General features: G+C 44.2%; 1 protein-coding gene and 2 non-coding genes across 4 annotated transcripts; all 3 read right to left on the reverse strand.

The window, feature by feature from the left end:
- Window positions 1-262: 262 nt before the first annotated feature.
- ift88 (intraflagellar transport 88 homolog) lies at window positions 263-13,635 on the reverse strand. 2 transcript variants are annotated; one of them, XM_053878058.1, is made up of 25 exons: window positions 13,423-13,635; window positions 13,229-13,291; window positions 12,982-13,041; window positions 12,665-12,718; window positions 12,304-12,367; window positions 12,121-12,190; window positions 11,700-11,790; window positions 11,512-11,616; window positions 10,633-10,735; window positions 9,716-10,062; window positions 9,541-9,611; window positions 9,368-9,454; window positions 8,658-8,757; window positions 7,692-7,778; window positions 7,430-7,616; window positions 6,748-6,856; window positions 6,505-6,655; window positions 6,334-6,449; window positions 5,000-5,052; window positions 4,798-4,863; window positions 4,541-4,647; window positions 3,151-3,214; window positions 2,895-2,942; window positions 1,021-1,131; window positions 263-861 (listed from the first exon to the last, which is right to left on the reverse strand). In XM_053878058.1, exons 1-25 carry the CDS (start codon window positions 13,501-13,503, stop codon window positions 740-742), a joined length of 2,517 nt encoding a protein of 838 aa, XP_053734033.1. In that variant the 5' UTR covers window positions 13,504-13,635; the 3' UTR covers window positions 263-739. The 2 variants fall into 2 exon arrangements, with proteins under 2 accessions (XP_053734033.1, XP_053734034.1); XM_053878059.1 differs by lacking the exon at window positions 2,895-2,942.
- trnai-aau (transfer RNA isoleucine (anticodon AAU)) lies at window positions 5,357-5,430 on the reverse strand. The gene has a single exon. It is a non-coding gene; the product is annotated as a tRNA-Ile (tRNA).
- On the reverse strand, window positions 5,915-5,988 carry trnai-aau (transfer RNA isoleucine (anticodon AAU)). Its single transcript has one exon. It is a non-coding gene; the product is annotated as a tRNA-Ile (tRNA).
- Window positions 13,636-15,940: the final 2,305 nt, after the last annotated feature.

Below are 15,940 nucleotides of genomic sequence, written 5' to 3' on the forward strand. Positions count from 1 at the left end.
GCACCACGCGATTGTTGTTGACACCTGTTGTTTATCAGTAACATCCAAGAAAAACAAGCAGAGGGGCCAGAATTGTGTTCAGAACAGTGGAGCGAGAGGCCGCCAGCATCTCCTGCTGTGTGGTTCCTGGAGTCTGCATCACTTGAAGAATGTGGATGCTCATCCAAACCCAACAAAACATGTCATGAGCAAATTATGACATGCAAAAACGAAATCCTGTTCAACTGCGGCAGAATCTTACACTGCTGCGGATTCTATTCAACACACTTTATTTTCATTTCTAATTCACACGCCGTAATTTATAGAAACATAATCGCTCGTACAAATATAAACACTATACACCCTGTACACAATCATCTTGAACACAAAAGGAGGGAGGCGGAAAGTACCAAGAATATCTCCACAACATTCCAGGATCACAGATGGGAACGGCTTTGGCTCCAAACAGCAACATTCTGGATTCACCATGGGACCGAGGTTAAAGGTGTAGTTTGGGGTTTCTCAGTGAGACGTTCGTGTCTCGGGTCGAGGAGCGGCATGCGTCTCCACTGCGACCCGGCTGCTCCTGACGACGTGCTCTTCCTTTGGCATGAATCCGAGCCTGCAGCTGAAGCTCAAGAGGATTGACTATCCAGGAAGTGGAGTCAAAATAAAAACAAATAAAATCGCGTAACACGCGATTCAGGTTCAAGTTCATTCAAATTGCAAATCTGAAAAACACGTGACTCTTTCTGTCCAGTCATTCAGGCAGCAGGTCGTCTCCCAACTCTTCATCTGCAAAGTCATCGTCTTCCACTCGCTTCTTCACTCCGGTCTTGGGTCGGTCCATCTGAGGCCCCAGAGGGTCCACGTACGAGGCGTCTGCATGGAAAAAGAGAAGCCACCTGACAATCTGTCCTTGAAAATGGGCTCAAATGTGATGTTTTTGCTTGTTTTTTAGGGTCTGTAATTGATGGTTAAAATGAGTTAAGCGAGTATAAGCGTGGATTCCACCTAAACCTCCACGTGAATCATTCTCACCCAGTTCTTTAGGGCTGCTGGCCTCGTAGGGCTCGTTGGAACCAGGAAGTGACCTCATCTTTGCACTCAGCCGCTCGCCCTTGGTGCTGCTGCTGCTGCTGTGGCTGCTGTCTGCAAACAGGTTCCACATCATCACGCTCCATACAAGTTGTTCCCAAACGTAATTCTCCAGATGTAATGTTTCGTTCTGCATGCACCTCGTGAGACGTTTAAGGACAATAACATGCAGGGGTTTTTTTTTTTCGAGAGCAAGTGGCGGACAGCAGCAGTCGACATCTGTCTCAGTCCAGGAACAAGAATCAAAGTCAGATTCTGTTGCTTTGCTCACTTAGAGACGGAAAACTGGACCACTGAAGCAGATGGCTTGTCAACGTGGGGGTTCTCTATTATACAACACATTTGAAGGTGGAAAAAATAACAAAAACTTCAATATTGAAACGTGTTTCCACAAATCGAGACAGGAATGGAACGGATGAGTCAGCGTTCTGGCTTTCACAAGTAGGGACAGTGCAACGTAATAATGCTCCGGTAACAATGACGTTACACACAATGCTGAACAGAAAGACTGTCTCTGATTTACCAGAACGCTGAGTCGAAATGGCTCACAGGGGACCGTTGATCTTCTGCTGGGACGTGAAGCACAGCAGGACACGTCCCCCTCACAGACTTGGCACGTGAAAGTGAAAACTCTCAGCTAAATAATAAATCTTCAAAAGCCTGGGAACAACTGTGAAGAGTCCTGTGAGAACTCAACCCACTTCCATGGTGAAAACATCACCTTTTACCACGTGTGTTGCAAAAGGTTCTTTCCTAATGTTTCAGTACTGAACACGGCAATGGATTATCCTGTTGCAGACCCAACATGGTGATGTGTTTTTTTTTTTGTTTTTTTTTTAATCTAATGTCTTTATTCACATGTGCTGTGTCTTCACGTCTGCAGTGGGTTCTCCTCCCTCTCCCTGAGTTGTTGGGCTTCAGAGACCGAGGAGCAGTGAAGGGAAAAGAGAGGACGGTGTGAGGAAAGCAGGACTCCCAGCTCAGAGTCGGGGGTGTCCGATAAGAGCTGCCTGTGTGTGGAACATTCTCTCAGGTCATGTTACAGGGCCGACACACCCAGCAGTCTGGAGCCGCAGATCTAAAGAGTGTGTTCCAATCTCACCCGGACCTCGGAAGTTCAATGTTCGAACCGCCCGATGTACGGTTGTCCAAGTCAGGGAGTCGGAGAATCCTCACCGCCTTGAGTGCACAATCCAAGATGGCCTCCCCGAATATAGACAGGGAGTAGATGTTTGGAGTCACAGAAATTCAGCCCATGGTTTTCCAGTGGCAACAAAGCACTTATTTAATCCAAGACGTTGCTTATGTCTGGACTGGACGGGCGTGAGATCAGCTTTCCGTTGTCCGACTTAGTTAACTCATTAATCTATGCAGCATATTCCATAAAAGAAGAAATATACACTTGAGAGACTTTCTGTTGCCCTGTGGAGAGGCTGCAGAACATTGGAGGTCAGTTCTGAGAAGGTCAATACAGGTCTCTCATGGCTGCTCCAGCCATTTACTGACCCAACTATACGCAGGTCATTCTTTTTGTTTTTGGAAATATGCTTACATAGCATAAAAACTGGGTTTACTGGACGAAACACAGATCAGTGTTGAGCCTGAGAAGTGCAGAAGAAGACAGGTTTTCAAGAACCGAACCTGTGTCCAGCCGGATGAAAGAGAAGCTGAACAAGTGCAGTGGGCACTTCCCAGACTCTCCACTGAGCTGCTGCTGTCTGGGCTTCAGGAAGTCATGAACATGTCTTGCTACTGCTACTGGGAACCACTACTCTATAACCTAAAACAAGAGCAAGGTCTGAAGTGTGAAGGTGTACCATGAAGGTCCGCAGTCTTAGGAGGAGTGAAGGAAGGAGGGGAGACCACTGCAGCGAGAGAGAGAGAAGAAAGAGAGGGAGAAGAAAAGAAAACCAACATGTGAACTGAAAAAAAAAAAAAAAACAGTCTGAATGTGATCTGCAGAATGACAACTGATGAGCTCTGTAAGGAACAGTACAAGCGATGCAGATGGAGGTCTGAACACGAAGTGTGGAGAAAAGTTCTGGAGCACTGGGGCGCCGTCTCTGGGCTCACCTGCACTCCCACCACTGTTCTCTCGCCGACCGCGTCCACTGCCCTCCCGCCCGGACTTCACTCTCTGCAGTCACAGAGCAAGACCACACATGAGTGACAGTTCAACAAGAGATGAGACGCTCAGAAGAAAGCATGAAGTTAATCCTAGTTTCGTCTCTTCTCTCAAGTCATGCCAGCCTCAATATAAAGTCAATCTCATCCAGTTGCACTCAAAATAGTAAAACTGCTTCACTAGAAAACAGTTACTGTGACCTCTGACGGAAGGCGAAGAATTTTTGGCACTTTTGCACCAAACATTAAACAGATGTTGCGGCATGTCTCCCCTCACACATTGATCTAACCTTTGACACCTTCTTCTCTCATCAGCCATCACCAGTGGTCTGAATGTTAGGCTGCGAAAGTCAAGAAAGAGTTTCCAGAGAGACTTGAAGCAGCTCTCTGGCTTCACCCTGCAGCTGCAGACGGATCTTTTGTCGTTCAGTGGAGAAACCCGTCGGCAGGGAGGGATCCTTCTTTCCAACTCTGCTCTGATTTATGAGCAGCTGCTAGTGATTTCAGCGAGTCTGTTTCTGATGTCTGCGAGTCACATGACTGCAGCTCTGAGTCGTGACCACCGTCAGAGGGTGGGAGGCGGCGGACAGCAGCACACGCACGTCTGTGATTCAGGGCGTGGCCTCTAGCGAGCCCTTCCTGCAGCGGAGCAGTGACGGGCTCTTTGTTTTGGAGTGTAACTGAATACTTCATACTTGCATGTTTTGACATGCATTCGTTGAATCCACTTATTGATATTTAAATAGTTATTAAAACCAGTTGAGCAGTAATTCAACTGTGATATTGTCTCAACATCAATCTTCACGTCAGGACCAACTGTCCTCCTTTGTCCTCATTTATTTATGTGTTTTTTAATTTTCCCCTCTGCTCATCTGAAGTGTATTATACATGTACGATGAAATCATGACAAAAAAATATTCTACCTTTAATATGTACGGATTTATTCAAATAGTCATGTCACTTTACATCTTATAAAAATGTGCTCTGAATCCAATATATTTTATATTTTTTAAGAAAACCCATCGTGAATTATACACAGGGTTTTTCCTTTTCATCATCAAAACATTATTTTGTTTCGTTTTTTTTTTCCTTTTATTCTCAATTCCATAATTTCTCTTCAGTTTTCTTCATCAAAAAATAATTAATACTAGAACACACACAACACACACTTGACCATTTTTCAAGCGCTGTGTGGTGTATAACGTGGACAATAGCGATGCATAGATGAGGTATCATGAAAAATGAGTGTTCTTATTTTCAGATGCCACAAGATGGCGCTCTTGGTTTAGAAATGATGTTGGATTAGTATATAATATTAGATTAGATTAGGTTAAAGTACCTGCTCCTTGAGCTCCTTCATCTTCTCTGCCTTCTTCAGTTTGGTGGTGTACTCCTGCACCTCATTCAGCCCCATGTCTTTCCCCAGCCGGATCAGAAACCGCAGACCTGAAAACAAAACATTCGTCCCTCTCTGAGCTCCACAGGCAGAATTTAATGGGTCTTCTGAAAGTGAGAGCTTCATTTCTCTTTTGTAAAAATGTTGAATTAGACCTTGAGATATTGCAAACAGAGCACAACACGTTTTAAACTCCTTACATTCCACATTTTCAGGAAACTTGCTGTGGACGTCCTTGTAGGTTTCCAGAGCTTTTTGGTAGTTTCCTGTCAGGATATAAGAAAGTGCACATGAACAAATAAGAGGAAAAAAGCAGCTTCTGATGACTAACTTCCACAGCAACTAAAGAGCAGACGATGTAAACGTTGGAAGGTTTGGAAAAGACAGGAGGCGGCGACTCACCACTTCGTCTGTAGCAGCTCGCCACCATGAGTTGCCACTTCACCTGAGACGGTCTGCAGAACAATGTACACACAAGACTTGTTATCGTCCCACTCGTATGACACGGACACACAGGGATCAAGAGTGGCAAACAGTGAAGACCTGAGCATGACACGGTGCACTGATCTAAAACAACACATGAGATGACTTATCTTCAAGAATGATCTAAATGTGAATTAAAGAATCAATCCTGAATTATTTGGTGTTTCATCATCTTTAATTTCCTCATGATGTGCTGCGACGGTATGAGTCTAATTTCCGAGTCAGAACAGGACTGCAGTAGAAAAAAAGCCACAGTGCCATTGTAAGAGAAACATGTGGCCAGTAAGGGGATCGAACCCATGACCTTGGCGTTATTAGCACCACGCTCTAACCAGCTGAGCTAACCGGCCTGAAGTGTAGAGGAGCAGAACAATTGGTTTCCCCAGTGGAAAAGCCCAGCAGCTTAAAAAATTTTTCTTCTTTCAGCTTCTCCCTTCAGTGGTTGCCACAGCAGATCCATCTCACCCTGCCCTCTACAAATAGGAGCTTAAAAACAATTCTAGTTTAATGCTGAGTTACCAAATTAAGCAGAATCTGAACGGAAACTGGTGCTGTTATGTCTCAGTAACGTACATGGAACAAGTCAACTACATTGAATAGCTGATCTTGTCAAGCAACACATTCCACTGAAGATCATTGGTCTGATCCACAGGTCGCTGAACCCTGGAGCATCATGTTACAAGGTCTGATGCCATAATGGCTGAGCTAACCAGGTTCTTACTGAGCTGTTTCATGTCCTATATAGTATTTTAGGGTTTCTTTTCTTAGAGAATGGAATAGATTACAATGGACATACTAAACCACATTGCTGTTCCCATTCACAAAAGAAATATGTGGCCAGTATGGGGATCGAACCCATGACCTTGGCGTTATTAGCACCACGCTCTAACCAGCTGAGCTAACCGGCCACGGGTGGCTGCTCTGCTGTATTACAATGCAGACCGGTGAAACGCTCTCTGATATGTATTCAGAACTTTGGCTTGTCTGTGGGTCACTCTCTGCCTTGTAGCCACGACGTGTGAGCCCCAGACATGTGGGCAGAAGTCCTCACAGCAGATAGAGCTTAAGGTCACACGCACCACCAATGAATCGGTAGCAAATTCTGTGTGCCAAAGTGCCATCATTACTATTGCACCTATTTGAAGGGGAACGCTGGCAAGTCTCAAAACAAAAATGAGATAAATGATATGTAAAACGAAAATAGAAGTCACAAGGTCAGATTCACGCTAAATTCAGATGGGACAAAAACGTACTGAATGAGCGTTGCTCTCTCAAAATAGTGGATGGCCTTCTCACAGAACTGTGTTTCGATGAAGTAAGCTCCCAGCCACTCGATGACCTCGATGTTTGAAGGGAAGTGCCTGAAGGACTGAGCAGCACCAGGGTCAGGACAGTCATTGTACTTCACACCGTCGATGACGTACCTCATAGTAGTACTGAAACGCCTGGGACTTGTCTCCCTCGGCGTCGTAGAGCTCCCCAAGTTTGGCCAGTACCTGCGGGTCTGTGGGAGCGACGCTTATCACCTGCATCAGCCACTCCATCGCCTGCTGCGGGTCCTCCAGGAGCTCATAGCTGAGGTCCAGTGTTAAAGGCAGACATGCAACCTGGAACTGGACTGATTTTAGAAGCAAGTCCCAACATCACACTTTTCACTTGAAGGATACAGGCTGGCTATCTGGAACATGACCTCGGCACTGTTTCTCAGAATGGCATGGAGCTTGAGGAAACAGTCAAGAGCGTCATCCAGGCGGTTCAGTCTCTTGTAGGTCAGCCCTGAGGAGAGGTCACGGCAGCATTACAGAGGGTGTGTGGCTGATGCCGGTTTTAATGACCGTGTTGTACAACAGTGGTCCCCAACCTTTTTATCACCGCGGACCGGTCAAGGCATGACAATTGGAACATGGCCGCTTGTTTCTCCCCATGTGGGAGTGACGGTAGACGGCCGCTATGAATCTACATTTCAAGTACGACTCCTGGTATTGTTTGTTTCAAAACTTTCTTCTTGGAAGTCGTAGACTCTTCTGTCTCTTCACTGAGCCTTTTCCCCTTCACAAAGAAACGACTGTTTCCTACTCTTTTGGCGAGATTGTGGGTTAAAGTTTGGCTCTCAAGTGACCAGGCTTAAAGGAGAGACTCCGGTCATTTTTCAAAATAAAAGATCCTTCAGACTCAGATCATACACAAAACGGAAATAACTAATTGTTTTTTGTGCGGCCTGGCTACAGATCCACGGACCAGTCCCGGTCCCCGGCCCTGGGATTTGGACACCACTGTTGTACAACACTGCTTTCACAAGCCTTGAAAAGCTCCAGCGCCTGCCAATACATGTCCGCTGCAACACCGTACCCAGGTTATAGAGTCCCTCAGTGCACGACGAGTCGTTCCTCAGAGCCTCCTTGTAGAACTCTGCAGCCTTCTCATAGTCCCGTTTGACAAACACCGTGTTTCCCTTGTTGATGAGAGCGGCAGGATTGTAGCGGTCGGCGTTCATGGCCAGGTCAGCGTACCTATCTGCTTGCTCGTAGTCTTTCTCCTGTGACCAGGTGCAAGGTGAATGACCCAATTCATTGGTGTTCTTTGGGTCAGGAATCTTTTTGAGCAGCCTTACCAGGAAGTAGAAGAAGGACAGGTTGGTGGAAGCAGCGCTCTTCACCCGACTGTCCTTTTTCTCGAAGGTCTTTAGTGTTTCCACAGCCTTTAGATGCAAGAGTAGAATTAAAAACTGGATCCACCCTCTCGCCATGCTGACCACTGAGAAGTCCAGGTCAATATTAGACTGCACCTACTATTGTTTACCTTTCCTCCGTATAGGGTAACCTGCCTTGATACCCTCCACCATGAAGGACTGCCAGGCTGCCTCTCTCTCATTTGCTTTCAGTTTTTAGGGAGATTGAACCCTCATGCGTCGCATTACAGTCCTGCCAACTGAGTGTTTGCTCAGACAGTACTGGCCAGAGCCTGGTGCCAGGTGTTTTAGATACTCTTGCCAGATCATTCTCTAGAAGCATCCACATATGAACAAGCACTGAATTTTCCATTCAGTCAGACTAAGGTTTATAGCGTCCTAGATCTTTTCCAAACTCTTACTCAAATGCAACCTGTTCAGACGCTCTGTCAGCTTGTGTCACACCAAACTATGTGTGCTAAATATTTTCCTAATCGAATCAATACAAACCACAGAGTTGATGTGGAAGGAAAAACAGGAAGTGTTTGCAGATTTACAGTGAATCTCATCAGTAAGAAGAGTATCAGTTTTACAGCATTCTGACTTCCACTGAGTCACCAGCAGCTACTTTGGTGTGTGTGAGGCCAGAGAAGGCTTTGCCACATGCAGAAAACAACCACAAAAGCCATCTTTGCAAACAATTACCCAGCAAGGATATGAAAATGAAAACAGAAGAGACACATACCTCGGTCTTATTCATGCAATGGTGGAGAAAACAAGACAAGAAAATCATTGTAAAAGCAGGAAGGCTGATTTGGTTAAAGAACAGCTGAGGGGCTCAAAGAAATCACAGACGTGGTCCAGGCACATCGCTAGCATGGTGAAGATGCCACATATAGTGAGGCTCACCTGGTTAAAGTCCTTCTGTCTTAGGTAGGTGATGGCTTTGTTTATTTCCAGATCATTGGCCAGTTCGACATACTGTGAACTCTTCACCATGTCAACACACCTAAGCAAAAACAAACCAAATAAAATCACTTGAACCACTTAGTACAACATATATAGGTCCAAATAAAAGTGTTTTTCCATCTCCATTAGAAAACAATAAGAAAAAAAATTACACTATTTTATTATACGTTCCCCACAATTGTCAACATTTGATTACATAGTGAGCCATTCAAAGTAAAAATCATTGACAGAAACATGTTATTTTTCATTGACAACTAAAAGCAAATATTTTTATATTTGAAAATTAAAATAGATCTAGTAACTTCCATTAACAAACTATTGAAATGCACTTTTTTTTTTACAGTAAATGTATCAGTTTTCATAAGAAACCTGTTTGAAAATGTAAAAACACATCTGACACAGTCGGTGCCTCTCCTTCTTTCAAGACTTAAATTGTGACTGCTATTGCGACCCTATTTTTTTACCAGGCTTCTTTGCTATCACTAAACAGCACCATCTAGTGTTCTTAATCTTTATATACAGTAGATTCTGGAACCATTTGTCTTCGATCGTTATATACCGATTACCGAGCACATATCTCGATCCATGTCCCACTTAAAAATGTACGTTTTAATCTGGAGCATCTGGCTACCTTCCCACAACAGGCTTACCAGTCAAATCCTGTGACGAAAGACGTCTCGATGGCCGGAGCGATGAGCTTGGCTGCAGTCATGATGAACTTTTCCGCCAGGGCTTTTCTGTAGTAGTCATCATTCAACACCGTTTTCACTCAAAACTTTAGTGATCTATTCTCGTGTGTATAAAAATGATATTCAAATCTCACATATCTCTCTCCATCTGGTGCAGTTTGTCATTCTTGATAGCCTCTATGACCATGTTTGAGCTGGGGTCATCCTGAGACAGAGCAGTGAGTAATGCACTTCATAAATGTTAAAGCAGATAAACAAATCTACTCATTGCACACAATGTGCTTCCTGTGTAAGTGTGTGAACACTTACACTGGTTGAGATGTACTTTTCCTCGTCATCGATGCCCAGCGGCACAGAGATGAGCTTCTGAAATGCCTTCTTCATCCTCTCTCTGTCCCCCACAGCATAGTGACACAGGATGAGGTTGAAGCCCGTCTTGATGTTGGGGCTCTCACTCATGATGTGCTCGAAGGAGGTGACAGCGTTGGAGTACTGACCCATGCGAACAAAGACCACCCCGATGTTCTGCATGATCTTGATCCTCATCTCCTTGTGAGCGTTTGAGATCTGATCCAGAGCCATTCGATAGAATTTGAGGGCTTTGGGGTAGTTCCTCTGCTTGAAGTAGATGTTGGCCATATTGACTTTCAGCCGGCCTGGAGAACGCAAGACACGACACAAGACACGACATCAGACAGACCTTCTCTTTGCTTCAGACATGAATTTATATGCATATATTTGGACTATTAACATGGCATTTCAGTCATTGACATGAGACAATAGCACACAAAAAGATAGACCCCCCGGTGGGGTTCTATTCCCCCTCTTTTTCCTCGCATGATATAAGTGCCCCTTCTTCTTCAGTCTGAGATGCTAGAAGGGAAAAAGTTATTCTCTCCTCAGTTCCAGCACCAGGCTATTGACAAGTCACATACAATGGAGTTCTAAATACATGTTTTTCTCGCAAGACATTACAGTTGATTGCTGCACTGACAACAATAACAATATGTTTCAGATATATACCTTTTTTCTGGCCTGAGCACCAGCTTTCAGGAGTAACTTTTCTCTGTTATACAGTTGTGATCGCGGGTTGTTAGGATGTGTCTTTAGCAGCTCCTCTGCACCAGAATGAGGCCGGAATTTTCCGGATACTTTTGAACTCATTAAGTACAAAAATAATGTTTCACGCTTGAAACATACAATATACTACTACAGCCTGTGCTCACCTGCATTACTGAACATCTTATTTTTCACGATGGCTTGGTAGCTGTTCAAAGCCTCTGGGTACATTTCGTTGTTCGCATACTGGTTAGCAAGATTGAGTAGAACCTGCAGCACACAAGGATGAAAACAAGGGCTGGGACTTAAACATATTACCTGGATTAAATTATTAGGGAAATGAATATCTGTTCAATATACAATGTGATCTCGTGACAAAAACAAACCCATGATGAAGGTCAGTAAATGAGATGAAAAAACAGGAGAAAAACAGGTCAGGACATGAGCAAAAATGGAGTTCTGAGCATTTCAGCAGCAAAGCAGTCGCTCATCTCTGGAGCACTGCCACTGATGTTTACGATAATGTGTGCAGATTAAATATCAAATATTAAAAGGTGATCACTCATCCCCTTTATCAGCTATGCTGCAACCAGACTGTAATCTCCCCTCATATGATATTGTTGCTATGTTTCACAATGTCTTTTATACAAGACTAGGGTTGTCACGCAGTAGAAGTGAGTTTTTTTTTGTTCCCCCCCCCCCCCCTTTTTTTTTAAATTTAGCCATCTATTTATTTTTTATTGCAATGTTATTGACATAATTTCTTTGTTGTAATACTGTTGCGGGGGAAAATAGAGAAAAGAAGATATTGATCATTGAGACGTATATTTTTGCTGTAATGTGTCAAAAAAAGTGATCAATCTATTACAAATCCTCTTATTGCATTAAATTGCACTATATTTCACTATCAAATCCAAAACATTTATTTTGTCTGTCTGGTACAAGAACATTTAAAGCACAAACATACATGATAACCGATTAAAGAATGAAGAAAGTGGATGTATGTCACCAGTGTTGTGTGTGTTCCAGTGTGATGGGCTGCTTACAGAGTAGGTGAGGTCAACATTGATCTGGTCTCCATTGCCAGTCTGCTCCCTCAGTCGCATCAGTCCTCTCTCCGTCCTTCCAGCCTCTTTAGCTTTTTCAAGAGCCTGCGATTCAATGCACAGTGCATAAGAAGTATAAGACTCCAATGTCGACTTCACCAGTGTAAAGGTAAAAATACACATCTGACCATCTGTAGGTTCCCCACACTTTGTGCCATGCAGCTGTCCTTTAACAGGTCGTTCACTTTCTTCTCCAGGTTCTTGATCTTCTCCTCTGGCCTGGAACAAGATTTGAGTTCCAAATGAAAGGAATTCCAACAACTGCCATTGGTTTGCTGTTACTATGCACAAACATTGAGTCAGCTTTACCTTTACCTCCAAAACAAATGTAACCTTAAAGTGAATCAACTAAAATTTCAGGGTGTGAGATGTGTTTTCCATGGCATAAATACAATTATTATAATTTATAATTAATTGAAGACGGCGGATGGAGCTGAAGGAAACCTTTTCGCACACCATCCACAGCATCTGCAGTAACTTCTCCTGTTTTGCACAATTAAAATGTAGTCATTTAAAACCGTTTTTATATTTTCAGTTGACATTACTCACGTGTCCTCATTCTTTCCCTCAAGAGGAGGGGCAGGGCCTCTGGATTGGCCCAATGGGTCAAAGGTGGCACCTAAACAGTCAACATTGTCAGTCCTCAATCTATCTTAAAACTGCAACACTTCACCAGCTTTGGCATTAATGAAACAACCATACTTAAAGTGTATATTGACAAAAAATACTCACCACGGGTCAGAGTGGAGGTGTAACCTGCGGCTCGTACTGCAGTCATGGGTCGGGCCGCTCCATCCTGCAGGTTGAAGGACCAACATTAGATGTTTTTTCAATGTCAGATATTCAATGTTCATTTTAATTGTGGACAACTACAGATTTCCAGGAGAGCATTTTCTATAAAGTGAAAAACATTTCAAGTAAGATGCACCCGTGCTGTGACAGAGACACTGACACACCTTTGAGATGAAAACAAGAATACATTTGTCTAAATGATACTATCACAGTTAAGTTTCCTTATCAGGACTGGTTAAGTATTCAGTCAAACACAGGCTGTAAATATAAATTCTACAGGCCGACACAAGAATCTCTTTACCTGCACAGCTCCGGTTATCGGTCTTCCCATTGAAGAGGTCAGAGGCAACCGAGACTGGATGAAACAAGATCAACAACACAGCATTTTAGAGACGACTAGCTGGCAGACACAGTTAGCATCTCGATAATGAAACATACATTTATCTCAAGGCATATATCTACATGCATGTTTTAATATCTATGTGGAAACATATCGTGTAAGGAAAAAACTACAATGAATCCAATGCAATCTTCGACACCATAGACACAACCGCATTACATACATAAGCATTATTATAATTGTGTCATGTAAAGGATAGTCACAGTTTTCCCACTTACTCCAAAAGAAGTCGCTAGTGGCCTCGTCCCAATAGCGCTGCCTGGAAACTTAGCTGTCACCTGTTAGAGTGGTGAAAGTCAACAGAATAAGTACACAGAGCCATTGGTTGTTATTGGCAAAAGAAGAAGTGGCAACAAAGATGACAAGGTGGCAAAATACCAACGAAAAATCGTCTAAAGAAACAAAGGAGCAGACGTGTCAGCTATCTTGTGACTTGTTGTGATGTGTACAAAACATCGTACGAACCGGTGGTCTTCTGCCATGACTGGTCCTAACTGCCTGCTGGAAACCCTCGTCATTCTCCAACTCCTTAAGAAATGTACACAACGACATTAAGATTTGAATTAAGACATGCACGTTGGCAATACAGCATAATATAAATGCGTTTTCACGCCGCTTATATGACACTAAGGCAGACTGCAGCAGCGTAATGAACTCACCTCAGTGTCAAACGTTGGATTATAGTCGTTATACCCCGAATAAAGATCGTCCTCCTCCACCGCCAGATGAACATTTTCCATGTCCTTTTCTCCTCGAGGTTGTAATCTCGCTGGAAACGCGATAGATCCGATAAAGGAACCACCAAAAAGGACGCTTGTCTGATTCCCAGAATGCAACGCGTTAAAGGCGGGACATATATCGGTCAAGGCTTGTGATTGGTTGCTTCAGTGTCAGTCATTTGCAGTGCGAAAGTCATTGGCCGATTTTTAGCTTGCGTTGCTAGGATACATCATGATGTTACATCTCACAAATAACATAAGATTTCTCTTGCTTTTACAGCGCGTCTAATCTTATTTCCATCCATCAAGTTAGAGTTTTCGGGGTGTTGTGCATTGGTTGAATCTGTAGAACACATGCAAAAGTCCAAATGCGCACATTTTTGCGTCTGTTGGAGTAGTTTGGACCTCTCAGATTGCCATACTTGTGATACTTTCCTTTGGTGAGATGATTAAACTCCAAACACTGACGAGACTGACTTGTATATTTACTGTTTATTCCTCCATCCTCGATCACATCCAACAACTCCCGTTCTCGCGTGACGTTAAACACTTACGGTGGTCCAAGTGACCTGGATGTTACATCTCCCTTCTTAACAAAATAAAATCTATTTTATTTAAACACAATGAAACGAATGCACTGAAAAGAAAACACTGATTTTTAGCCCGTTAACAAGTACTGCATATCTGTATATCTGTAGAGAATACAAGTGCATTTCAAAAGCATAACAATTAACAAATGTTTAGAGATCTAGTATTTGTCTCGGCTTGATGGTACGGCCGGTTCTGGTGGTGTAGCTGGGTAGCTGGCTGACAAGTGGTGGTTGATCCACAGGCTCTGGCTGTGGGGGTTGCGCGTCTCTGTCGGGTGATTGCTGCGCGTTGCTGTTCGGTGTATGTTGAGTGCTTCTGGTGGGCGTCTGTGGGGCGTCCGTGATGTCTGGATTTTCTTGTCTCGCATGGAGATGCCGTCTGTTGCGTCGGAACATCTGACCTTTGTTTGTTTGTATGTGATAGCTTCTCTGTGTATCTGCCACTTGTGTCACTATGGCCGGCTTCCAGGAACCGTCATCTTGGTGGTAACGGACAGGTGTGCCAACAGGTAGACGGGGTAGTGGTCTTGCTGATCTGTTATAATATTTTTGCTGGCGGCTCTGACACACCTCTCTCCTCTCGCGTACAGCTTTCAGATGTGCAACTCGTGGTTTCAGCTGTCTCACAGTCATTGGGAGTACTGAGCGGAGTCTACGGCTCATCAGAAGTTGGGCGGGGGATTTTAGATTGTCCACCGGTGTGTTCCTGTACTCTAACATACCCATATAGTGGTCCTTATTTCCAGCTTTAGCCTTGTCTAGAATGTGTTTGGCAGTCTGGACTGTTTTTTCAGCAAGGCCGTTACTTTGTGGGTAACGCGGGCTTGAAGTGATGTGCTTGAAGTCCCACTCCTCCGAGAAAAGGCGAAACTCTGTCGAGCTGTAGCATGGTCCATTGTCACTGATCACCAAGTCAGGGATGCCATGTCGTGCGAACGCTGCTTTGCACTTTGCTATGACAGCAGTCGAGGTGCAGCTGGTTTGTTTCTCCATCTCGAAGTATCTACTGTAGTAGTCCACAATGACGATGAAGTCCTGCGAGTTCCACGTAAATAGATCAGTTCCAATAACTTGCCATGGTCTCTCTGGTATGGGATATGAGATGAGCGGCTCTCTGATGTTGGAACTTCGTCGCTCTTGACATATGTCGCACTCTGCAACGGAAGCCTCAATTTGTTTAGACATGCCGGGCCAGAAAAGGATGTCACGAGCACGGCTTTTACTCTTCTCTATACCCATATGTCCAGTGTGGATGCGGGCGATCATGGCAGCTCTTAGTGCGTGAGGGATTATGATTTTTTCACCTTTGAGCATTAAGTTGTCGGCTTCACTTATTTCATCCCTGTGGTTCCAATATTCCTGGATGTTGGCTGGGCACTTTCTTCTCTCATCGGGCCACCTTGATTTCACAGTATTTTTTAGTGTGGTGAGCTGGATGTCTCTGAACGTTGCCTCTTTGATTTCCTGTAGCTTGGTCTTGCTCACTGGGACGTTGCTGATGAGGGTGTGCACTTGTGCCTCTAATCCTTCTGTTATACGGTTGTCGTGGTGTTGAATCGACTTACGTGACAGGGTATCAGCCACAGGTATATCCTTTCCAGGAAGGTGTGTGATCTGGATGTTGTATCGCTGTAGCTGTAGTATCATCCTTTGAAGCCGTGCGGCCAAAGGTTTGCGTAAAATGGCTTCCAAAGGTTTGTGGTCTGACCCGAACAGTACTGCATACAACTCTTTTTCTATCTGAGCGTAGTTTTCTTCTGTGCTGTTTAGTGATTTGGATGCATATGCCACTGGTCTCCCCTCTTGGAGCATGACGGCTCCCAAACCGTATTTCGAAGCGTCGACCTGGAGCCTCAACTCCTTCTGGG

Source organism: Synchiropus splendidus, chromosome 10 (genome assembly GCF_027744825.2).
Source record: "Synchiropus splendidus isolate RoL2022-P1 chromosome 10, RoL_Sspl_1.0, whole genome shotgun sequence".
Classification (NCBI taxonomy): Eukaryota; Metazoa; Chordata; class Actinopteri; order Syngnathiformes; family Callionymidae; genus Synchiropus; species Synchiropus splendidus.

Coding starts and splice junctions, on each gene's coding strand:
- ift88 (XM_053878058.1), bottom strand. CDS start 13,503: ATGGAAAATGTTCATCTGGCGGTGGAGGAGGACGATCTTTATTCGGGG. Junction 11,617..11,699: donor GTGTGGGGAACCTACAGATG/GTCAGATGTGTA, acceptor ATTGAATCGCAG/GCTCTTGAAAAAGCTAAAGA. Junction 1,132..2,894: donor TAAGACTGCGGACCTTCATG/GTACACCTTCAC, acceptor ACCTGTTTGCAG/ACAGCAGCCACAGCAGCAGC.